A 25156-nucleotide genomic window follows, 5' to 3' on the forward strand; every position below is an offset into this window, starting at 1 on the left:
ATCTATATTTTCCCAATGTTTTGGATCATAAATATTATCATCATTATTTATTTATTTTTCTTTTATATTTTTAAAATGTCTTTCAAAAGAAATATCATTAGTGAACATTTCCTATGTATCAATGTTATCATTATCACTATTATTATTATTATTATTATTATTATTATTATTATTATTATTATTATTATTATCATATTAGATTCTAAGTTCATCTCTGGAATTGATTGTTCGTTTCTTAGAAGAATTTCATCTTGCTCATTTATATTTTACTTAAAATTAAAAATAAATTTATCAAGAGCTCCCTTTTGAGGTGATACTAATTCTTTTATTTATTTTTTTTCTTTCTTCGTTTTTCATATCCGGATTCATATTTTCTCGTTAACATAATTAAATTTCAAAATTAACACTAACTATAAATTGACAAATTATGTAAACAAATAAAATTAAATTTAATAAATCTCTAAAAATAATATATTGAAACAATATAACTTGATTATTATTATTATTGCAAATCGATCGGCGAGCGAGACTTTAGAAATATCATATTCTTCCTGGATACAACTCTCTAACCTCAAAGCTTCCAAAATCTAAGAAAAAATAGAAAAAAAAAAAATTCAGAGTGAAAATAATAGAAAAATAATACACAAACATTGAAATTAAAATTAGAATTGATGAAAATTACAGAGAATCGGAGACTCGAAAATGATGATCGTAACAGCCGGAGCAAAAATCATAAAGAGATCAAGAGATGAGAGTGAGAGAGTGTGAGAGATGAAAATTTTTTTATAGAGAGACTAAGAGAGAGAGATGAGAGTAATAGATAATTAGAAATATAATAAAGTGTTAGTTGGGAAGTATAAGACTTGAAAAAAAAAGAATTAAATTGTATTTATTTTATATTTTAAAATATAATTTTATTTATTTGTTAGTTGGAAAGTCTATTATGGGAATAGAGCATAATAAATAATGTTAACATTATCTAATGAAAAAAAAAATTTGGGGCCCTAGGCGGGCGCCTCAACTGCCTAAAGGCAGAACCGGCCCTGCTAATAATAATATTAATAAGTAAGCACTATTGACATCCCAAAAATTAATAATGACACTCCACATTTATTTTTGAGAGTATTAAATGACAATCACTTTTAATTTTACTCTCTGATTTCATTTTACAACCAAAAAAAAAAAAAAGGCAAAAAAAAAGGGGCAAAAGTGTCATTTCACTATGTGTGAAAGAAGTGATGGTGGGTCATTAACATTTTTGGAGTGTTTATATGACTTAAGAAACGAAGGAAGAGTTGGACTAGGAGGGGACCGTTACATGAATCTTTTTTCGCCAATAGCGCGTTTTCTCTATTAGATTAAGAGCTATTAAATCCTTTCTTTTTATCTTATAACAAATTATTTTAGGCCAATCCATACTGCTTTTCATGTTAGAAACAATTACTAATCCACTCTTCCTCACATATGTTTTACTTGGCTTGCATTTCAAATGTCAAACCATCTAAGTTGACCCTATATTATCTTGTCTTTGACCGGTGCTATATCTAAATTATTGTGTATATGCTCGTTTCTTTTTTTTTTTAATGTTATACTATCATCCACCTTAAATTTCGCAATTCAATATTTTTTATCTTTTATAATGTTGTTTCTTAGTTGTCCAACATTCTGGATCATAAAGCATAATCGATCTTATAGTCGTTTTATAAAATTTTCTTTTTAATTTTAAGGATATTTTACAATCATGCAACACACGACGCACACCTCCATTTTATCCAACCTATTTTAATTCTATGTACTAATCTTCAATTGCCCTTTCCACTTGCATAATAGATCAAAGATATTTAAATCTATTACTGTTATTAATTTCTTGATTATCAAATTTAATATTCTTTATTCTTTACATTATTGAAATTACATTTTATATATTTTGTCTTATTCCTACTTATCCTAAACCCTTAAACTCTAATGTGGCTCTCCAAAATTCTAAGTTAGAATCCACTTTGCTCATACTATCGTCAATTAATACGATATCATCTGCAAACAACACACACCAAGGGATCTCATTTTGGATATTCCTAATAAGTTCATCAATAACTAAAGTAAAAAAATTAGAACTCAAAGTAGAACGTTAATGTACATCTATTGTACTTGAAAAATCTATAATTTTTTCTTCTACAATCCTAATGCTAGTCACTATTCTATTATATGTATCCTTGATGATCTCAGTATATCTACTATATACCCCATTCTTTTCTAAGATCCACTAAAGAACTCTCCTAGGTACCCTATCATATGTTTTCTAGTCAAATAAAACTACATGCAAGTCTTTTTTTTTTCTTAAACTTTTTCATTAAACTTCTGTTGATCTCTTAGGCATAAAACCAAATCGATTTTCTGAGATCCTTATTTGTAATCTTATCTTATATTTAATTATCATTTCCAATAATTTTATCGCATGATTCATAATCTTAATTTCACAATGATTATTATAGTTTTTGTATAAAGGTACTAACTTTTCCTCCATTCTTCAAACATTTTCTTGATTTTATAATATTGTTGAATGAATTAGTTAGCCAAATATATCTTTTGTTGGGTGGTCTTGGGCCTTCTCAACCCCAAAAGTTAGCTCATGGGGTGAGACTTTCTCTCACACTTAATAACCGACCACCAAGCTCCTTCCACAACCGATATGGGACAAACCCCAATAATCTCCTCCTCACACATCAGGCTCCAAACTCCGCACGAATTGGGCTCGCCAAATTGGCAGCACCACGTGCCCAACATCCTAGGGAGAAACCATGGGCTTGGGTGGTCTTGAGCCTTCTCAACCCCAAAAGCAAGCACATGAGATAAGACTTTCTCTCACACTTAATAATTGACCACCAAGCCCCTTCCACAACCGATGTGAGACAAACCCCAACATCTTTTATCTTCTAAATATTTCCAAACTTCAATTAGTATTTTACCTGATTCTATAGATTTAACATGTGATTTCTTTCAGTACATACGGGATTTTGGGTCTCCATGGAACTATGAAGGCTAGAGAAATTTTTTCATGAATTGGATGCTCTCTACCAAAAGGTGATCAAATACCACCTCGATCCTGAAAAGGCAGGAAGAAGAAGATACCATCGATCTGCTGCTGCTAAGAATAGGAAGGAACAGATTGAATCTGGCTACTTAGCTCAGTATTGATCACACTAGCGAAATCTTCATGGTAAGCCACCAATCCCCGCAAGAGGAATCATCGAGTCTAGAGAAAATCCAAGACCAATACCGGGAAGCTCACATAAATTATTCATGTTACTTAACGTTGCCAGGAGCTTAAAAAGAAAGTGAGGAAAACAGTAGCATTCAACCTCCGATTCCTCCAGGAGCACTTCTAATTCCTAGAGAAACAATATCCCAATCTAAGATCAGAAACGCGAATCGCGGAGATTTGGAGAAACCCAAGAGCAGCTTCTCGCGGGATGGTTTGTTAATTGTTATCTTCCATAGGTTTGTTATTTTGTGATTGTAGGACTTTCTTTTTGTTAGCTGCTTATCTCTATTATTAGGTCCGAAAATTCTATTTACTACTGTATGGCATGTTTGATTCTGATTTGCGGAAAGAAATTGTGATAAATTTGATTTAGACGCTTGTAATTCTTTTGTATCAAATGAATAGCAAATGCAATTAAAAGAAAATTTAACACAATTTTAAAATCAACTTTCATTTATATTCATTTCATTTTATTCTTAACTCATTTTATTCTATTTCTATTTTATTTTATTACATAAATCAAATATAACTTTATTATATATCTTTAATTTTAAGAATTTGTGTGCAAGAACTTCAATTTAATTTTTGAATTTGGCACAAATTTTATGCATCATTTTCATGAAACTTATTTCCCCACTTTCTTTAAAGGCCAATTTAAATAAAAAGATTTTATTTGATAAAAAAAATTTTCATTTTCCATTATATAGTCTCTCTATATCAAATAGCATTAAAAAAATAAAAAAATTATTCTAATATGATTAAAAATTAAGAAAAAAATAAATATTTAAGATGTGCAAAATTAAAAATATATTCATTGACTTGATTTAATTTTTAATTTCTTTCTCACTTTCTTTAATAACCAAACATGAAAGAAAAAAACATATCTCTCCTATTTTCCTTTCTTTTCCCCAATATTTTTCAAGTTCCAAACAAACTATAAATATAATTTTAAAGAAAAAAATTGTTGATAAGCATCATTTTAATAAAATGTTATTTATAAGCATATTTTTTTTATCGCGATATTCCCCAACTCATATTATAAGGTGAGGTAGACCCTTTTCCTCGCCCTTTTCTAAATAACAAACTGCATCATTGCCCTGAAAATTGATTAGGCAAAAAAATGGTAAAATACAAGACAGATTTATGGCTTCCTAAACACACTTTTTTTTTTTTTTTGTTAGATAGCCACCTCAAAGATCGCAATAATACACTAACCAATTTTCTTTCATCGAAAATATAGATTCAGAGCAAGGGTTCGGAAAGTTCCATTTCATTTGAAGTATGTTGTTGTGTATCAGGCTGGTGGAAACCACCCACAAAGTCCAACCCAAGCCACTCCCATGGCCAGCATAAATATCTAGGTGCAGTTCGTCTCCTCCTGGAGTCTTCCCGGGTATCATACTCTTCAAGCTGGTGAGTCAGCTCTTCCACCCTCTCCCTTAGCCGAGATGCTCTTGAGTCCGCCAACCTCAGTGACTTCTCGGCTGCATCTCTAGCTGCCATGGCAGCAGCTGCTGTCTCTTCTTTGAATTTAAGCTTTTTCTCCAGCTCCTTCATGGCTTGCTTTGCCTCCTCAAGCTCTTGCCGAAGGGTTGACAACTGCAAAAATACAACCGATGCCATCACCATGAGTACCAACAAATGGTTTAGCCAAATCTACTGTCTACACAATATATCTTGCATTAGCAGAGAAATGGGAGTGTGATCAAATGGAACAAAGTTTTTGTCTTCACTTTCAGTCAGATATGAAGCTGATGTATACCACTACTGTGATGCAGCTCCTGCCAACATGCTGAAAATCCGAAAGAAAGAAAACCTCACGTGTTTGGATCCATCAGTAATCCTAATAAACGTGGGAATTGGACAGTGATCAAGTTGTCACCTGAATTGCCAAAAATCAGCTTTCAATTTTTTTTCTTTAGAACAAATTTCTTTTCTAAAAGCATCCCTAGTATAAGAGGGGAAACATAATACGGCAGAGTAGGAGGCCTTCTAAAGCTCTGTCACTGGGTATGTGTTCATGAGTGAAAATAGTTCATTGGGTGTGTCCAAGTTGTTTATTTATTATTCTTTTGCTTGGAACTTGTAGAATACTCTTTTTGGGTTCCCTAGTGAAATGTGGGTTTGCCCAATGTGGGTGGCAGATCTTCTGACAATTTCTTTTGCTGGTTTAGGGAAAGGTAAAAATGTTAAAAGGTTGTCAAGATGTGCTTCTTTGTGATGTGTTATCAGGGGGAATCTGGCTGGAAGGAAATGCTAGAATTTTGAATGGTGAGAGATTACCAGTGGGGTTTCTTTGGGAAACGGTCTAGGCTTCTCTTTGAGATATAGCGCAGGCGATTTAAAGGTTGATGTTTCCAAGATGTCCTTGAGACTGAGGGGAATTTATTAACTTGATGTAGTTTTATTTTCTTCAATGAGGACTTCTTGTTCTCCTTTATTGCAACTATTTCTTCTTCTGCTTCTCAATTCTCAATGAATTTCCTTTTCCATCAAAAAAATAATAAGTGAATGTGTGAATGTGCACAAGCAAATGTGTGTGTATGTGTGTGTGTGTGTGTGAGAGAGAGAGAGAGAGAGAGAGAGAGAGAGAATGAGGCAGAGACCAAACAGTTGGCCGTCCCACTGTCACCAGGGTCCTAGAAATTTTCCAAACAATTCATTCTGATATATTTAGCCACATGCAAATCCATTGTAGACGTGTATCACATGTCACGCACTATTATTTGTCTTGAACATTCTCATGGAACAAGGCATCTCCTTTTCTCAAAGTTATCATTCTCCAAAGACAAACAATACCAGACATCTGCCCCCCAATGCCAAGAAAACAATGCAATTAGCACATAATGAAATTAAAAAATGATGCTCAGCAATCAGTCCAGGAATATCCAAGTTCATTGACCAAAGAAAGCATTCCTCTCCTTTTTACAAATTAAAAGCTCCTCCGTTCCCCAATTACCATTCAAGGATGACTTCATAATAAACAGGATGCACAAATATACAAGCCAAAAGCTATTGCCATCTACCAGAACATGTATATAGTAGTCCCAACAATCCTGGGATTTTTTAACATTGGTACCTTAGCCAAAGTACATGATCTAGCTTTTGTTCTCAATGCTGTTCAATTGTTCATACATGGTACTTGAAAAGTCGTTTCCCTTAAAATTAAAAGGGAATTTAATAGGACGGCTGTAAGACCAGCTATGCTCTATGGATCAAAATGTTGGGCGACTAAGAAACAACATATCCAAAAAGTAAAAGTTGTTGAGATAAGAATGCTTAGATGAGTGAGTGGTGTAAGGTTAAAAGATAAATTAAAAAATGAACATATGCGCGATAAGTTAGGCGTAGTTCTTGTTGAAGATAAGACGACTCAGATGGTTTGACATTTGCAATGTAGGTTACATAGTGTACCAGTGAAGAAAAGTGAGTTAGTTACCGCGAAGCGCAGTAGAAGGAATAGGAGTAGACCTAAAATAACTTGAAATGAGATAATGAGTAAGGATTTAATAGCTCTGAATTTGTCAAAAGAAATTGTCCATGATTGCATAAATTGACGGAAAAGGAATCATGTAACCGACCCCACCTAGTGGGACTTAAGGCTTGGTTTGTTTTGTTGTTGTTGTTACTTGAAAAGCCATTTATAAAGGAAATTCCCAAAATCCCAAGGCATAATTTGATTCAAGGTGTTTGAAAAATGCATCAAGGCGCAACAAATATCAGTTTTTTTCCCAAAAGAGATATGCCTTTTAGGTGAGGCAAACAAGAAAATGTTCCAATTACTTGAATTTTATTATAAAAAAATACTTGAAAAATAATAATAATAATAATAAATTTTAGCAGTTTGATTCTTGAAATCTTGGTCAAATACACAGGGTTGCTAAACCATATACTGACATACCCCAACTTGCGACAAAAATTCTTCAAATACTGGAAAACAATTAAATGCACAGTTCAAACTGCAGAGCGGTTTTTAACAACAGGGGTAAAATGTCTTAAAACTCTTTAATTTATCTTTTACATTAGTAACACAGGGGAATTGATCATTTCTTCATTCAATTAAAAGTCTAAAGTTGTAAAACCTCAATGCAATTGTGATTGCGATTGCGATTGGCTCAAGACGTTGAGAGAAATATTTGGCAAGTTTGTGATGTGGATGCTTCGAGAACTTGGATGATGAATTGGGGAACTTTATCGAGCATATTAATCAAGACGAAACTTTGTTCTTTGTCAACTAATGTATTGTAATGTTGAGTGGTGAATGTTTGGATGAAATTTGATAGTTGAATGATGCATATGTTGTCATAAAACTTGGTTTCTGTTGATGTTATACAACTCCTGTTAATACTTTTTTTACTTTCTTATTTGTTTTTCTAAATTTAAATTTGTGTTATTTTATCATTAGTTATAATTAATTATTTTGAATTATTCATTTACATTTTTTAATTTATTAAAATACCAGCCCTTTGAACCAATGATTGAAGCGGTTGACAATCATATTACCATGTTGGATACTTGGATTCTCAGGTCAGTTTGGGCAATATTGAACAATAGTGGAATTGTAAAGCTTCCTCTTATTCATTCTATGTAAATTGAGATGGGCTGGACAATGTTGTTGGGGTGAGTTGTGATAGCAGAAATGTAGATAGGCATTAGTTTTGGTAGCTAGTGGTTGGTTTGGCTTGGTGAAGATCATGGTTACTGCAGCTCTTTCAGATAGCAACAGTTTTGACAATGATGGTTCTTTGGCCATTTGGCTGAGTGTAGACAGAAAAAATCAGCTAACAACATGATTTAGGTAAGTCAAAAGGATCAACTTGTCTAATATAAAATTTTCCCCCACCCCTGAAGCATGCTAGCGGTGTTTAACAGTTCATGAGGATTTTTAAAGTGTTGAACTTATGATGGCTGAAATTTTTAGGATTTGGGTTTAACTAGGTATATACTCTTAGCAGGTTTTTGTACCAAAATATGATTATTTGTTGTATTTTGTTTTTTTATGGAAAAAGAAGAAGATTTTATTCAAGGAGGACGAACATACAGAGCGGAGAATAAGAAATCCTCCAAGCAAAACATAAAAACAAAAAGTAAAAAAAGAAGAGAAAACACAAATCAAACCAACAAAAAAGTCAATCCCATTGGATATCAAAGAAGCTCACTCCATTAAAATACCTAGAACCAACACACCATAACGAAGCCAAGTAATGAATTTTTTCCTATAACAAAAAAGTATTCTTCTTCCCATAAAATATGACGCATCATGTTCCGAGTCTTCCAACCATAAACCCCACAGCACAACGAAAAAAAGTGCATCTCCATAATGCTACAAGCCTATAACATCCTTTTTCCTACCAATACCGTAAAATAAAATTGCCAAGAAGCACTCCACCTTACACGAGAAAAACCCGACTTTCTCCCAATGAACTAAGAAGCTTATTCCACCCTTTGCAAGCAAAATCACAGTACAGAAACAAATGAGAAGCTGTTTCTGGACTGGCAAAGCATAAAATGCATACATGCGTAGAAGTGCCTTCAAAGGTCTCATGCTTTGCATTAAGTCATTGGTTTTGACTCTACTAAGCACAACCAACCAACCAAACAAAAGCCTTAACTTATGGGGGAACTTTGGGGGATTTAGGGATCATTCGGTGAGGTGAGAGCTCGTGTGTAGGTCTAAGTGGGAGGATGGTTTGGGTCTTGGTACTTTGGTGTCTAAAAACACAGTTCTCCTGGCCAAATGGCTTTGGTGGTTCTGCTAGAGGATTCTTCCTTGTTAAAAGCAATTTTGGACTTAGGAGAATGGTGGGATTACTTATTCGGGAACTAGATGTCCCTCGGTAAGTTCATGGAAAGCTATCTCTCAGATTTAACCCCTCATCATTCCCCACACAAAATTCCAGTTGGGTAGGGGTTGTAATATCCATTTTTTGGAAAGATCTTTAGTTGGGGAATGTTGTTTTGCCCACCTTTTTCCCTCATCTCCTTCATTTAAGCTCAGGGCAGGATGGTTCCATTTCTTCTTTTGTTGTTGATGTAAATGGTCCTTTACCTTTTGGGGATTTTTACTTTCAAAGGTCATTGAGTGATAGGAAGATGAAAGAATTATCCTCTTTGTTAGTCTTGTTGAATAACTGTTAGGTCCCTTTGGAAGCAAATAGTCAGCCCTGGTCTTTGGATTCTTTGGCAGTTTACTCTGGCAAATCTTTTTTTGATTTTTTAACTAGTACTAGTTCTCCCTTTCCTCTTTACAAAGCTTTTTGGAAGGCCAAAGTCCTCCCCCCACCAAGGAAAAAATAAGAAATCAAGGCTTTTCTTTGGTTGGTTGTGGTTAATAAAATAAAAAACAATAACTTGTTGTACATTAGGAGACCTTTGAAGGCTCTCTCTCTCCAGATGTTTGTGTGCTTTGCTTTAGTTGTTCAGAATCTGCATTGCATCATTTTATGCAATGCAATTTTGCTTGGAACGTAGGGAATAAGTTATTTGGTTATTTTGGAGAACGATGGGTTTATCCAAAGATAGTGGAGGATTTTCTGGCAGTTTCTTTTTTATTTTTTATGACCCCCCTGGAACTCCAATCTAAGTGAGCCCTTCGGACCCATCCAGGCGGCACCAAACCAGGGAGATGAAAACATTGCTGCCTGCTAGGGCTGCAAATGAACCAAGCCACTCACGAGCGGCTCAAGAGCTTGGCCCAATAAGGGCTTATTCGAGCTCGTTTATTATCTAAATGAGTGAAGCCCAAGCTCAATTTTTAGGCTCGGTTTGTGAACAAGCCAAGAGTGAGCATAGCTAGGCTCAGCTCGTTTCAGCTCGTGAACAGCCCAATAACTAGCTCAAATGGGCTCGTTAAGGAGCTTAGTAATGAGCTCATTAATAGGCTCGTCAAGTTGGCCCAATCCCAAGAGTCCAATACTAACCCAATCACCCAAGGAGAAAGGTACAAATTTTGTCCCAAACAAAATAGGTGGATGAAACTATAATTATTAGGTCATTTATAAAATTTCAGCCCAAGCCCAAGCCCAAGCCAATATTTTTAATCTTGAGCTGAGCTAGAGCCCAACTTTCTGACCTTGAACCAAGCCAAGCCCGAGCCTGAGCATGCTGAAGCTCGGCTCGGCTCGGTCCATTTGCAGCCCTACTGTCCGCCAACTGGCACATCCTTGATAACCAAGGATTGTGCTTTCTTTGTAGTATTTTGGGAGGCTTGTGGATGGAACGTAATGCCCACATTTTCCCAGGGAAGAAGTTGACACCCTGCTGGTTTGGGAGAAGAATCAATACTTGGCTTCTCTTTGGTGTATGGGTCATGGGAACTTTTAAGGGGGGCGAGCTTTTTAGCTTGCGCGATTGGCAATATTTATTTTTTATCTCAATTACCATAAATTTTGTCAAGGAGATGTCCTATTCTCTTGGTTGCATATTCTTAAACCATCAATGAATTTCTTCTTTTTCTATAGTGAAAAAAAAAAAAAAAAAACACTTTTGAGGGAACCTTAGCCTTCTAGATTTCTTTATGGAGCGGAATACAAAAATTGGTACTCATAAAAAATATTGTAAAACAATTTGCACAATAAACCCTAAAAGAATTATTCTTTATATATTATTTGTACTATGACCATATTCTTAAAATGCCTACCAATATTCCCGTGCCAATGTTCCCATGTTTAACCAAAATCTCACATGAGCATCCAGTGTACATTCTTAGGAATTTTACAATGCAAACCAAACAAAAATATTTCCATTAGACGTGCACATATTCATTCCTATTAAGCTCTAACCAGCAGCACTATGAAAGAAAATTCACCCCCATAATGCTACAAGCCTACAATATCCTTTTTCCTACCAAAACCAGAAAAGGAAATAGCTGAGAAGTTCACCTTTGTGTATCGGCAAACCCTACTTTCTCCTAGTAAACCAAAAAGCTTATTCCACACTTTTGAAGCCAAATCATAGTGCAAAAACAAATGAGAGGATGTTTCTGAACTGTTAAAGCATAAAATGCATACATCTGGAGAAAATGCTTTCAAATTTCTCCCACTCGGCAGCAAGTTATTGGTCTTGACTCGATTAAGCACAACTAACCAAATAAAAGCCTTGACTTTTGGGGAACATTGGCCTTTCAGATTTTTTTATGGAGAAAAAAATAAAATTAGTACCAGTCAAAAATCATAAAAAGATAGTAGTCCGTTCCAGATTTTCTTCAAATATTATTTATACACAGGTCAAGGATAAAATGATCACCTTCTTGAAATGCTTGCCAAAATTACAATGCAAATAATCCCATGTTCAACCAAACACTGACATAAGCATCCTATGTATACTCTTGTGAATTTTCCAATGCGAACTCAAAAAAAATATTTCCATGAGATGCACATTCCATGGAATATTTTTGGTTCCATAGACCAAACACCCCTAGAGTTAGGAAGTAGTTAAAAAGATAGCAACATGATGATTTCAATATTCAATAAGAGTAAGAGGTCTCAAAAGGATATGAGCTTCTAGCATTTACTAGCAGTCTAGCACCAAACCTAGGTAATGCCTGGGAAAGAAAATTAAAAGAGGAATCCTTTTCGTGCAGCGAACTTATACACCTTATTTGATGAGTCGTTTCTTCTTCTCTCTATCTTTTATTGTTTATTTATTTTGGATAAGTAAAGCTTTATAACTCATAAACTGGACTTGGAGAGGAATTTTCTTGTCAGCATGCAGAAGCCAATGACTACTGGGCTCTTACAAGGGCTCCCACAAAGGAGCATAGAGGGAGGAAGAAGTAACTTTTGCTTGATTGCCTTGAAGGCCTAAATCGGGTTTGATATTATAGTAAAAAATCATGTGCGTTGAGTCAAAACCCTCCAAGGAAGTGTATTGTTAGAGACTTCATCATTTATCTCCCTCAAAACAGAAATATAAAAGGGAAACAAAATTTTAGAAAGCACAATTGGTTAACTTTGGGACTGGCTGAGAATCAAAACCATCAACCAAAATCCCAAATATATTAAAATCAAACAAAAGAAAGATGATACACAGGAAAATAAATCTTGTACGAGAAGAATGCATGAAGTATGAAGAATTGAAAATATGAACAGCATTGGCAGATTATGGGGAGATCAATTTAGGCCATTTATCAATGCTGCAGGCATGAGAGATGAAGAATAATGAAAATAAACCCAAATCACTTTGGGGAACATTAAATCTAAACATGAAGGACTAACTTTGGATGTTCAATCATGTAACATATTCAACAAAAAAGTGAGAAAAAAATGAAAATTAGCTACAAACTCTTCCATACCTGTGCCACAAACTCTTGCTCAACAGCTCTGCCTGCTGCAGCTTCCTGCTCAGCTGCCACTTTCCATCTTGTAATTTCTTCCTCAGCAGCAGCAATGTCCATCATAAGCCCTTCAACCTAAAACATGAATGGGTTCGCTAAATATTCAATCCGAAAAATTATAATCATCCAAACAAAGTTTAAATGGGTTAACACAAATACTGAGTGAAATACTGCACATCACACATCTCTAAGTGCAAGGACTTAACATAGAGAAAATGGTCAGAAAAAATAATTTACACTCTCATTTGCCACTCTCTCCTTCTCTTCAAGTTCCTCAATGCGACGCTTCATATGACTGAGCTCCTTGGTCTGGACCTCAACATGCTCTTTAAGTAAACTCGACTCTGCCCTTAAAAGAGAGAATCAGCATACCAGAACACAAATTAACTAATCAGTACAGGTCACTCAGTACAATTGATGGGTATTTCATGAAAACAGTAAAATGATATTCTCACAGCCTCATCGATTTTATATCAAAAGATAAAATCTACAAAAGGATCCAAAGAACAGAATGGCCACCATTTCATCAGTTGTGAGGCAATTAAATAGCTTTGAGGTACTCTTTAAAACATAATTATAAATGGCTAATCAAAACAGCATACTGCGACATGATAGAATCATGTACTGCTAGGGCAAAAGACTACTATAAATGGATTATAATGGTCATTATTCAAATTCTTCTTAACCATTCAAATGCTAATGATGACAATTCATTCAAAAATAAATTACTTCTATATAGGTTTAAACCATCATTGGTGCTATTAATTATTATTTGTATTTAGGGGTGAGCATAATTCAGTTAAAACCGAATTAACCGAGTAAATTCGGTTGGTTCGGTTTAGTTTTCATTTTTGTTGAATTTTGGTTTTCGATTTTCGGTTCAATTTTTGGGTTCTTTAGTTAAATGAATTAACTAAATAGTATAAATTAATTATAAATAATTATATATATTATATATTAAAATATTTTATATATTATATATATTAAAATTATATATATTATTTATATTATATATATTAAAATATTAAATTGGTTAAAATCGGCTAACCGATTTAACCGAAATTCGTTTGGTTGAGTTCGGTTAAATATAGAATTTTGATCGGTTTAGTTAATGAGATTTTTTAAATGGTCGCCCCTAATTGTATTACTACAACACCATACTTTTGTAATTTCACATGCTATAATAAATTAGTAAGTTTATTTTATAGAATGTAATTAATCAGTAAGCATTATCAAATTGGTTCAAAACTCTATTATTTAATGAAAATATTATGCACCAAAAAATATTATACATTCTATGTTTTACACATTACAATATTGAAACAAAGACCTAGAGAAAGCTTATGATAGGGAAAGCTTTCTCTATTATACATGCACAAAAAATTTAAAAAAAATGCAGAAATGCAAATGTTAAGGTTTATGAGTGGTATAACATTAAAAGATAAAGTACAAAATGAGCATCTACGCAATAATTTAGGCATAGCACCGATCAAATACAAGATAAGGGAGGGGTGGCTTAGATGGTTTGGGCATTTGAAAAGCAAGCCTAATAGAGCACTTGTAAGGAGAAGTGAGTTAGTTATTGTTTCTAGCATGAAACAATCTTAACCACCTAGCCCTTAATTTTATCTTTTATAGGTGCAACACCTAACTTATGATGGATGAGTTTATTCTTTTACTTTAATCTTTTAGATTACATTTGGTTCACAAAATGCATAAGAAAAGAATGTTATAGGAATTTGATAGCTTACAAAATAAAAATAAAAGAAAAAGTCTTGTTATCATAAAGCAAGTGATAATGCAGTTTTTTTTATTAATCCATAACATCAAATAGATTATCCCAAAATTTCATCATGGAAATGTCTCTCATCTTGTTTCATGTTTAATGAAAACATCACACGGGGTCGGGAGCCCCTTAGATCATACAAACGTCTGAAAACCCCAGATCTAAAACCTTTCAGACACTTAGACTTGTTTTTCCCCAAACCTCATCAACAGGTACTTCTAAGCCATCCACAAGTGCCCTTAAGGAAAGATCAATGGTACCGAACAAGGTAGATCTTAGGGGACCGTACCATCTTTCTGATGTGCAAGATCCTCCTAGAGAGGCAAGCACAGAGCATACTGGAATCCTTTTTACAAGCTCATAAAGGTGGATACAAAAGCCAGGAACTTGGAATTTAGAAAGCCATGGAAGAATAGAAAACTTTAGACAGGTTTTCTAGTGTTCAGAGTTGTGGTGTTGCCCCGAACGGGAACGCAACCCCCTTATTTATAGATATAAGCTCACTATTACAAGACTTATCAAAACTGAAGTAACTTTAATAAAGTTACCTGACACAAACTTTTACATGACATAAAGTAGCAACTTTTACATAAAGCAACGACATGACCTAAAGAAACTTTAATAAAGAGACTTGACATAAAGTTTTACATGACTTAAAGCTACTTTAATAAAGTGACACGACACAAGCTACTTAAATAAAGTCACATGACACCCGACAACCGACGTCTTGGTAGTGCTGGGTCTACATGTGGTGTGAAGGAGACAAGTTGAGATTGATGTAGTCCTCATTAATAATTTCTCCATACACTGGATGGTAGTAAGTGGGTGGAAAGCCGGCGTGTTCATCAGTCTCCATAGGATCCTGGGAATCCTAAAACAGATCTCCTGCAGGGATGTCTTCTGGTGGAATGAGATTGTCAGGAACAAGCTAGATAACTTCAAGGCCATAAGAGATATTATTGAGTTCATAGAGAAATTGAATTAGAGGCTCTTTGAAACTTGGCCAAAGCTTGGGGAGATCATGGACTGATTCCCATACGAAAGCTGTGTTGTGGGACCATAACAAATTCCTCTAAGGATTGTAGAAGTAGGGCCTATGTAAGATGAACACACAATGAACTCTTGAGGCTTCTTCTGAAGTTAATTTCCAAACGTTCTGATTTCCCATTAATTTGATCAATTTCCTTCTCCATGACGGCAAAAGGTCAAACCATTGGAAAAGGGTCCTAAGGAGAGAGTCTTGATTGGTTGGCTTGTACAAATGTTCATACACTTCTTGAAGGGGGAAAATGATTGCATGTATCTGCAAAACAGAAACACACCAGATATACCATAAAATATTAGGATCAAATAATGAGGATGGACTGAGGAAATAAGGGTTGAGGAAGGGTTTTGAAGGGTTAGATAAATGATGCCTGATCAACGTGGCATATACTGGAACATGAGCTTTGGTAAAGCTATTGATGTGGCTGGGGGTGAAGGTTTGGACTGGAAGGGGACCGAGGAGTTCTGGAGGATAGGTCATCTCTTTTGTAGCAGAGAGGTGAAAAAATCTCTGGGCGAAGCCATGAAGATTAAGGGTATGGCTTTCTTGGCAAGGATAAAAAGGGCTAATTGTTCTGGTCTGCTAAGCATGTCTGTCAAGATATTGTGTTTTCCTTTTATATGTTTCACAGTGAAATCATATCTGGAAAACCAATCTTTGAGACGAAGTATCTCGGGATCTGGGAGAATCTTGTTCCGGAATTCAAGTGCTTTTGGAAAGCTGGAATTATCCATCTCGATTGTGAAATGTCTGGTTCTGACATGAAAATCAAATTTCTAGATCCCATATCTTACAGCAAGGATTTCTTTGTAAACCATGTGATAATGCTTTTGTGAAGGTTTGAATTCTCCACTGGCATGTCCACAGTAGTTTCTTCTGTTATCCTTTTCTTCAAGCAATAATGCTCCCCAGAAGTGATCACTTGCATCAGTTTGCAAGACGAGATTCCTAGTTGATGGGATTGTGAGAGGCGGTGGATTTTGTGCAGCTTTTTTGAGGTGCTTGACAGCATTAGTTTGATCTGGGCCCCACGGTGGTGAATCTTTTTTCAAAAGCTTGGGCAGCTGGCTAGTAAAATCACCCACATGAGGAATAAAGTCTCAAATGAAATTGATAATGTCAAGGAACTGTTGAATTTGCTTTTTCAGAAGATATTCATATGGAAAGCCCAATAATTCTTCAGCAATATGTGGTCTAGGAGTAAATTCACCATGTGAAATCTTCATTCCTAAGAAATCAATTTCTCACTTTCCAATGCTACTTTTCTTTTGGGAGAGCATTATTCTATGCTGATCAACCAGATGATGAAATTGTTGCAGCAATTGATAATGATCTTCTCGGGTCTTGGAAAATAATAATATATCATCAATATATATCAAAGCACTGGAGAATAGGATTGAATATCCCTGTCATGGCCTTTCGAAATAATGAAGAGGCCGTTTTAAGCTCGGAGGGTAGAACAGTCCATTGAAACTGTTCATTTGGGATGCAGAAAGCTGTTTTGTATCGATCATCGGATGAATCCCGAGTTGCCAAAATGCTCCCTTAAGATCGAATTTTGAAAAAATCTTTGCTTCTGCAAGATGAACGAATAAAGTCCTGTGCTTTGGAATAGGGAACTTATCATCTTTAATGAAAGCATTTAAGGGCTTATAATCAATCATCAATCTCTTTTTTCACCTAACCTTCTCTGATCGTTTTTCCACATAGAAGGCTTGACATGGCCCAAGGAGAGTTTGTGGGCTCAATAAGGCCTTGTTTTAGCAACTGCTTACATTCATCTCTTGCCATTTTCAGATCTGAGGGTGTCATACCTGGATGAGAGGCTTTTGTTGGATTAACATCTTCATTGAGCTTGAAAGGCAGCTTGATAAAGAAATCATGATTTTTTCAGAGGGGTTTCTGGTGATCAAATTGATCATGGCTTTCAGCATAGAGCTTTAATAATTGATCTTGGATAGGCTGATAATCTGGATTTCCTTCTTCTAAGGAATATATTTTGGTCATAGGAGTAAAAGGCTTAAACTCCCGGTTGCACTTGATTCCTGTGGGAAGGATTCTAAGGGATTTGGACTGGCAATAAACATCCCATCCTAATATGCCATCTTTATCACGAAGAGAACTTCCAATGACATGAGCCCAGACTGTGCAATTGGGAAGAAGCTTGATTCCAACCTTCTTCTTGGATACCAAAGAAGTGGTAAAGATTTGATTATTTGGCTACTTTGAAAGACTGGGTACTATGAGACCAATATTCTAAGGGGAGAATCTTTGGATTAATCATGGTCTTGTAAGAACTTGTATCAACATATGCGATAGCAGGAATGGGCTTGCTGTATTTTTCCGGAAAAATTTGGATTTGGGCATGAGGACTTAACTGGGACTATTCTGAAAGGAACATCTGTCGAGCCTAGAACACTTCTTCAGGAGAATTAGAATAATCATCATCAGAATAATCCGAATCAGAAGGATCAGTTGTGGGAAGAACGAAGACTGTATCACTGTCAATTTCTTCTTGCTTTGAGTAGATGGATTCAATATCAGCATCTTCAACCTGTAATTGTTGAATCATCTTTTCTAATTTTTCTCAATCACGAGGACACTGTTTTACAAAATGTCCCTTCTTGACACAAATAAAGCATCGGGAAGATTTCCTTGTTCCTCTTTTGAGCTTCTTCCTGAAGAATTTAAACTTCTTGGACTTCTTATGACTAGGGACTTTGTGAAAATGCTTCTTCTTTTTTGAGCTACACGTGCAACTTTTATCCTTGCATTTAATCTGTAAATAGGGCTTTTTACACTGCTTCTTAAACCTGTGATTTTGTTGAAGCATCTTGGAAAATAACTCATGAGTATCACAGAGCTTATCCAAAGAAGCAAGGGCCAATTGTTGAACTTCTGAGAGATTTCTCTAAGTGGTCTTTGGAGAGAATTAATTTTCCTCTAGAGTTTTGTTTGAAGTTCCTTAGGCAAAGAGTTAATATAGACCTGTCTCAAATTTTCATCATTGAAACCTCCTAAGAGATAATATCTCTTAGGCATTCTTTGGTAATGAAATTCAAGGTCTTTTCTCTTCAAAGAACAACAACGCATCTCAAAACACTCTTGCCTGACTTAAGTGGCGTGCGTATCTGGGTCTCCAATGAATTCCCGGTAGAGAGTTCCGAGTGCAAATGAAGGGGACTGTGATCTGATAAATTGCAGCTGTCTGTAGTCTCCTAGAGCTTGAAACCAATCTCTGAGAGATCCAATAAACCTGGATGCGAATTCCATTAAAACTACTTCTAAAAAATTCCCTATTTTGGATAATTGAAGATCAATCCATGCTCCGAATTCTCCTATTCTGTCTCTCCATTTGATTGGAGGAATATCGTCAAAGGAGAGCCAAGGGCCATTAGAAGGCTTCAGTGGGAAGGTTCCTTGGGGTTCCTGAGCTCTTGTTTCAGCCTCTGTGGGTTCTTCAAAAATTGGAGTGGTTTCAGACATATCATCTGTATCCCGAGCCTTAGTTGGTTCAGGGTCTGTTCGAGCAACCACGAGCATCTGAGTGATATCATCAACATCTTCTTCTTGGGATGAGGCTGATAAGGCTTCAATGGAAACATCACTTACAGAGGTCAATTCCAATGGAGAAGAAATCTCATCAATGAGTAAGGGTGGGTATTTGGGCTCAAATTCAAATGGAATCACAGGGGCCTTGAGTTTTTGTTCTGGGTAAGAGGTAGATGGTACTGATCTGGGTGATGGAGGATTTGGTCGTGAGGTGTTGGAACTTGCTTTTTTATGTATAAGGGAATGTTTTCTGAAAACTTCAATCATGGACTTAAAGTGTTTGGAATAATCTGGTTGTGTATATGAGGATGGGGGCGATGGTGAGGAAAAGAAGGAGTAAGTAGGAGTGTAAGATTAAGCCTTGGGTATATAAAAGGATGGTGGAGGCGGAGGTTTTTGAAAATCTTGCTCCATCTGGAATAATTAATCTTTTAGCTTTCTGATTTATGCCTCTTTGAAATCAAATTCTGCTCTGAAGTACCCTGTCTTTATGTAGTATCTTAAATCTGCATCCAGCTGATCAATTCTGGCCTTTAGATCGGTATACATCTATTCAATTCTAGAATCAAATTGACCTATGCGGCTGTCCATTCGAGAGCTATGAGAGATTAATCTATCAACTTTGTGGTCCAGAGTTTCAAGAGTTTCATTTTGAACCCTGGCGTTTTGAGTTTGCTAATTGAGGACTTGCTTAGCTTGAGAAGGCAACTTTTTGGTTCCATCAGGCTGGATTTCTGTAGGCTGGACAAAGGGTTTGGAATAAAGATTTGCCTCTGGTTGTGATTTTGATTCAAGAGGAGGGAAATTTTTATCATATGAGGAAGCCATAAAACAAGGAATGGGTTCTGGAGCTGGATGAGGAGTAGTTTTAGGAAATTCAGTTATGGGCTCTGGTTTAGGTGATAATAATCCTTCTTCTTTTAAGATTTGGAGAGCTCTTTAATAGATCCATAGTGGTCTTGGCTTTTCTTTGGCAGGATTAGGCCCTATCCAAGGACTATCTAGATCATCTGTGCTACATTCTCTAATACTAAAAAGGGGATCCCTCAAACTTGGTTTGGTTTTTTAAATACCCAATACACTCATTTAACTACCCATAACTACTCCCGTAATCAAATTAAAATGCCCTTCAACTCCTATTTATTTTCTCTACAATTATTTCTTTAAGCTAAAAATAAAATTTTAACACCCATATAACTAATCATAACTGCTTTCTTAATCAAATTAAAATACCCTTCAACTCTTATTTATTTTTCTCTACAATTATTTCTTCAAGTTATATATATAAACAAAAAAAAAAAAATTAGAGTTATAGTGCACACCAATGTTTTAAAAGGCAAAGGCGTAAGGTGAGGAGTTTTAACCCTTAGGAGGCGAAGCATAAGGTTTAAGATGTTGGGGTGTAAGCCTTTTGAGATTTTTTTTTTTTTTAAGATAAAAATATTTAAATAAATATATGTATTGTAAAAATAAATAAAAATTTAAGAAAACCAAAAATATAGTGCAAACCAAGAAAAATTAGATATACTTTGCAAAATACTTGTTGGCCATTCAAAAATTGCTAATTTCAGTACATGACTTAAATTATGACGAGATAGCTACATGATTATAAAGTTCAAACTATTTTCATGATCTAAGATATAACTTTCAGTTATTTTGGAAAGCTTGAGGTTCAATAATTTTAAATATCAACTCATATTATGACATTGCTTTTATATAAACATGTATTTAAAATTTTCTAACTAATTCTAACTTGAGAATCACACACCCAAAATGCGAAAGGCACAACTAAAAAGGTGCGAAAGGCATGCCTTTTGTAAAAATGTGTAAGCCCCAACAAGTAATGCATTAGCCTTTTTGGAATTCAGTATTTTAAATTGAGCACCAAGGCATTTTAGGCATGCCTTGCCTTGAGGTGAGCCTCAATTGAGCCTTTTAAAACATTGGTACAAACAGCTAATAGCCCTAATTTCTGCTGTGTCACCACCTTATTCCATTCCATTCTATGAACCAAATATAACCTTAGAGTTATACCACTCATCTATCTAACCATTCTCATTTCCACAACCTTTATTTTTGGATACATTGTTTATTATTTGCCCAAAATTCTTAGATGGTCTTGTAACTGTATTACAGAACTTTCTTTTAATTTTAAGGATATTCATCAATCATACAATCCCCTCAAAACACTTCTACAATTTACCTAGCCTACTATAACTCTATGTATTACATCTTCTAGGATTTCTCCTTCAATTCACATAATACACAGAAGATACCAAAATCTATTAGTGCCAAGAATTTCTTAGACTATCAAGTTCAATATTTTCTTCAATATTCCTCCTAGAATGACTAAAATAACATTTCATGTATTGTGCCTTGCTTCTCCATATTTTAACAACTCTAGAATCTAAAGGCCCTCTATGTAATTCCAACCTAGATTCTACTCCACCTCTAATTTCATCATTCAAGATAGTATCATCTACAAACAAACACCACCAAACCTCATTATGGATATGGCAACTAACTTCATCCATAAGTAAATCAAAAAACATAAACTCAAAACAATCCCTTGAAGTAAATGTGTTGCGATTTAAAAATTTCCTAAACCATACACGTATAATTTAGCACCAATCATTGTCCCACCATACATATCCTTCATGGCGTCTATATATCTCCCACCTACGCCATATTTTTCTTGAACCCACCACGTAACTTCACTATAAATCTTTCTCTAGGTCAATAAAAACTATGTGCAAGTCCCTCTTCTTTTCCTTGATCTTCTTTGGAGACATATAGCCATTGTGGTGGATGTCCTCGACATATAACTACATTGCCTTTCTAAAACTCTTTATTCAATTACCCTTTTTTTCCAAGTTTTATTGTATGACTTGCAAGTTTAATTCCACGATAGATATTACAATTTTGTATATCCTGTTTATTTTTGCATTTAGGTATCAAAGTGCTTTTTCCTCCATTTGTCTAGAATTTAAGTGACTAAATATGGGTACAAATATTGTTAAGAAACAAAAAAAACCATGTATTAACATTGCATATTGATGCAGTTATAATCAAAAACATATTCACTTGAACTTCATAGTTTTGACTGTTATAGCTATTAACCCAAGGAAACCCAAAGCCCCGACAGGGGCTGGAAGAATGATCCATTACACTTTAAAAATAGAAGCAAGAGAAATCAAATAATTTCTTGAATCCAAAAAAGGGGGGGGGGGGGGGAGGATTTAAAATGAAAACAGTTTTCACCATGTCCATCTGAATTGGTTTCAGAACAATAGGAAGGAAATACCTTAGTCCCTCCCCAGTGTGCTGTAGCTCAATTATCTCAAGCTGTGATGCCTTCACAATATTCTCCAAAGCACCAGCCTATGCACAACATACCCTCAGCTGATGATGCAAATAAATATTTCAAATTTGAAATTTGAAACACAAAGCTATTGAAAAGGCACTAACCAAAGTATATATTTCATCATCCTCTGTTTCCAGGGCACCCACTTTATCATGAGAATCAAAACTTTTACCATTCCCGAGAACATTACTGAACCTGAATTCTATCCCAGCCTCTTTCAAACCATTTTCAGCAGCCTGGAATAACTCATGAGTCTTGGATGATGGATCTGATATCATCCTTTTAGACAAAGCACTTCTTAGTAATGATCCAATATGTTCTTTCTCCATAACCAATCGGGTAACAGTTTCATTCAAACTCTTCGCTTCACCATTCTTCTCTTCAACTAAATCCCTCACTTTCCCAACAATGACTCTATTTAATTCATAAATAGACTCCATCCCTGCTAAAGAAGCACGTATATTCTCCTCCACGTCTGTTTCTTGAGGGAGAAACAAGGACTCTGACAACTCTGACTGATCCAGCTTATTAGCATCAACAATCCTGATAACATCATAAATCTGGTCATGGATTTTTGATACCAAATTCAATTGGTCAAACATTAACGGTCTTAAAGATTCCACCTTTGATTCTACACTCCTTAGCTTGAGATCGTATTCATCAACTAGCTGCCTCAGCTCTAATGCCTCATTCTCCGTCGAATTTAGTCTTTCCAGTGTCTCTCTTTCTACATCAGATATCTTTATATCCTTTTCTGCAATAGACTTCTCCAAATTCTCAACAAATGAACTTTTTTTGGAAACCTCTTCCCTCAGTTGACCAATCGTTGCCTCAAGCTGAGAAACTTCAATGGCAATCTCATAATTCCTCTGTTCCATCTGCTCACGAGCATCATTCCTAGACTTCGCAGTGGCATCAATCTGCTTAACAAGTTCTTCCACAATCTCGTTTGTTCTCTTAATAACTCCATAAGCAACAGCAGGCAAGCCAGTATACTTTTGAGACCTCGGCAATCCACCTGCCGCAAAATTCTTAAAGTTACTGACTTTTCCAGATATTTTCTCAATTCCAGTAACAAGCATGTGTGCCGAAGTTTCAATTTCCGACCTCAACGAGTCTCTAGCCTTTGCCGCTTCGTCAGATTGCTTAGAAATCTCATCCTTCTGCTTCAAGAGCTCATCTTTTAATCTAACAGCTTCAGCTAGTTCCCCCGACACCTTCTCATTCGCCTTCAGAGCTTCCTCCTTTTCGCGCAGAGCTTCATCTCTCTGCCTCGTACTCTCATCCCTCTTCTTGATCGCCTCGTGAGCCAAAACCTTCAACCGATTAAAGGAAATTTGCAATTCAGATTTCGAACTCTCCACCGCCTCCCGGGCTTGCCTCTCTCGATCAAGCTCCACGAGAAGCTCCCGAAATCTCTCTACCGACACCTCGTCCGGAGACGGACTCTTGATTGTAATCGGCGCCGGATCGTCAGCTTCGACGTCGCTAAGAACAGCATCGGCGTCCTCCTCACCGGCGCTCGCCATTTCCTTTAACGAATCGCTATTGTCGATCGATCAAGGACGCCTCCATATCAACTTCGATAGAACCAAACGATTATCCTCTACTTGCAACGCAATAATTAATGTTCGTACAGAAGAAGAGAAAACCTAGAATTGGAGTGAGAATAACCCGAATCGTCAATTGCTTGTGATCAAACAAACCAGAAAAGGCAACTGCAGAATCGAAATTCTGTGTCGTCTAATGGTAATTTAGATTGCAGAATCAATAAATGCGAGATATCCATTGTCAATTTGTTTCGGGAACAATGGGATTGGGATCTTACCTGGAGAGCTTCAAGGCAATAGAGCAGAGCCAAGAAAGAAAGAGGACAATGACCACCAACCAGTCTCCCTCTGTTTTTTACTTATTTTCAAAGCAAAAATAATGGTAACAATAATAATTATAAATTAATTTTTTTCTCTGTTTCTGAATTCTGTCCATAAAAAAAAAAAAAAAAAGCGAAAATAAAGGAGATTTTCTTAGGAAATTCTGGACACAAACTCAAGAGAGGGAGAGCGGAAGTTTCCTTTGGAGTGCGAGAGAGTGGAGACCGACGATACGGGAATCTGGGACGTTGGGGGAGCCGCTTTCTGGACATCATCGAATCACGACCGTCCATTTATCCTCGTGTTTTTAATGGGAAGGGAATTTTAGGCCCATTAATTATCTGAAATATATATATATTTCTTATTTTTCCGTTACAGATAATTAATTAGATTTTATTTGTTAAATATAATAGTTGTATAAATAGATAATAGGTTATAACTTTTGGTATGCTCATATAATGATTCATTATGTGATTAATTTTTGTGATGCCAACATATTTGCCTATATAAGGATATGTTTTATAATAATATGAGTGAATAAGATGATTAATAACATCTAATTCCTGAATAGTTAAATTGATGAAATTCTATAGTTCCAATTTTTTTTTTTTTCGTATTCCTCTTTTTATTTCATTTACAAGACGTTATAGTAAGTTTTATTGGTATTATTTTAAGGTAAAAATCTTATTTTCTTTAACATTTGTTATCTATATAATTTTAGTTTTTCATCAAACTATATTTATATGTTAATTATATCTATTATCTTGAGTATGTATTCTTAAATATTTTTATGCTGGGATATATGTGAAAATAACATTTCCATTTAATATTTACCTAATTTTGAATTTTTATTTATTTTCAAAGTGATTTTATGATGTCAAATATCAAATTTCTGGAAGTGCTTCAATTTTATTATTGAAAATAGTTTACAACAAGATCTGT

General features: G+C 35.3%; 1 protein-coding gene across 1 annotated transcript; it reads right to left on the reverse strand.

Moving 5' to 3' along the window:
• Positions 1-4354: 4354 nt before the first annotated feature.
• Positions 4355-24446, reverse strand: LOC131144284 (uncharacterized). The gene is made up of 6 exons (XM_058092834.1): positions 24172-24446; positions 22448-23995; positions 22284-22360; positions 12834-12945; positions 12555-12671; positions 4355-4861 (listed from the first exon to the last, which is right to left on the reverse strand). The coding sequence occupies exons 2-6, from the start codon at positions 23870-23872 to the stop codon at positions 4505-4507; spliced, it is 2088 nt and encodes a 695-aa protein (XP_057948817.1). The 5' UTR covers positions 23873-23995; positions 24172-24446; the 3' UTR covers positions 4355-4504.
• Between the last annotated feature and the right edge of the window lie 710 nt (positions 24447-25156).

This window comes from Malania oleifera, chromosome 12 (genome assembly GCF_029873635.1).
Source record: "Malania oleifera isolate guangnan ecotype guangnan chromosome 12, ASM2987363v1, whole genome shotgun sequence".
NCBI classification, from domain to species: Eukaryota; Viridiplantae; Streptophyta; class Magnoliopsida; order Santalales; family Ximeniaceae; genus Malania; species Malania oleifera.

Bases quoted from the DNA above. Each gene is read 5' to 3' on its own strand.
- LOC131144284 (XM_058092834.1), bottom strand. From the start codon at position 23,872: ATGGCGAGCGCCGGTGAGGAGGACGCCGATGCTGTTCTTAGCGACGTC. The intron at 22,361-22,447 runs GTTAGTGCCTTT...TGTTGTGCATAG, and splicing joins ATGATGAAATATATACTTTG to GCTGGTGCTTTGGAGAATAT. The intron at 12,672-12,833 runs GTAAATTATTTT...TTCATGTTTTAG, and splicing joins AGAGAGTGGCAAATGAGAGT to GTTGAAGGGCTTATGATGGA.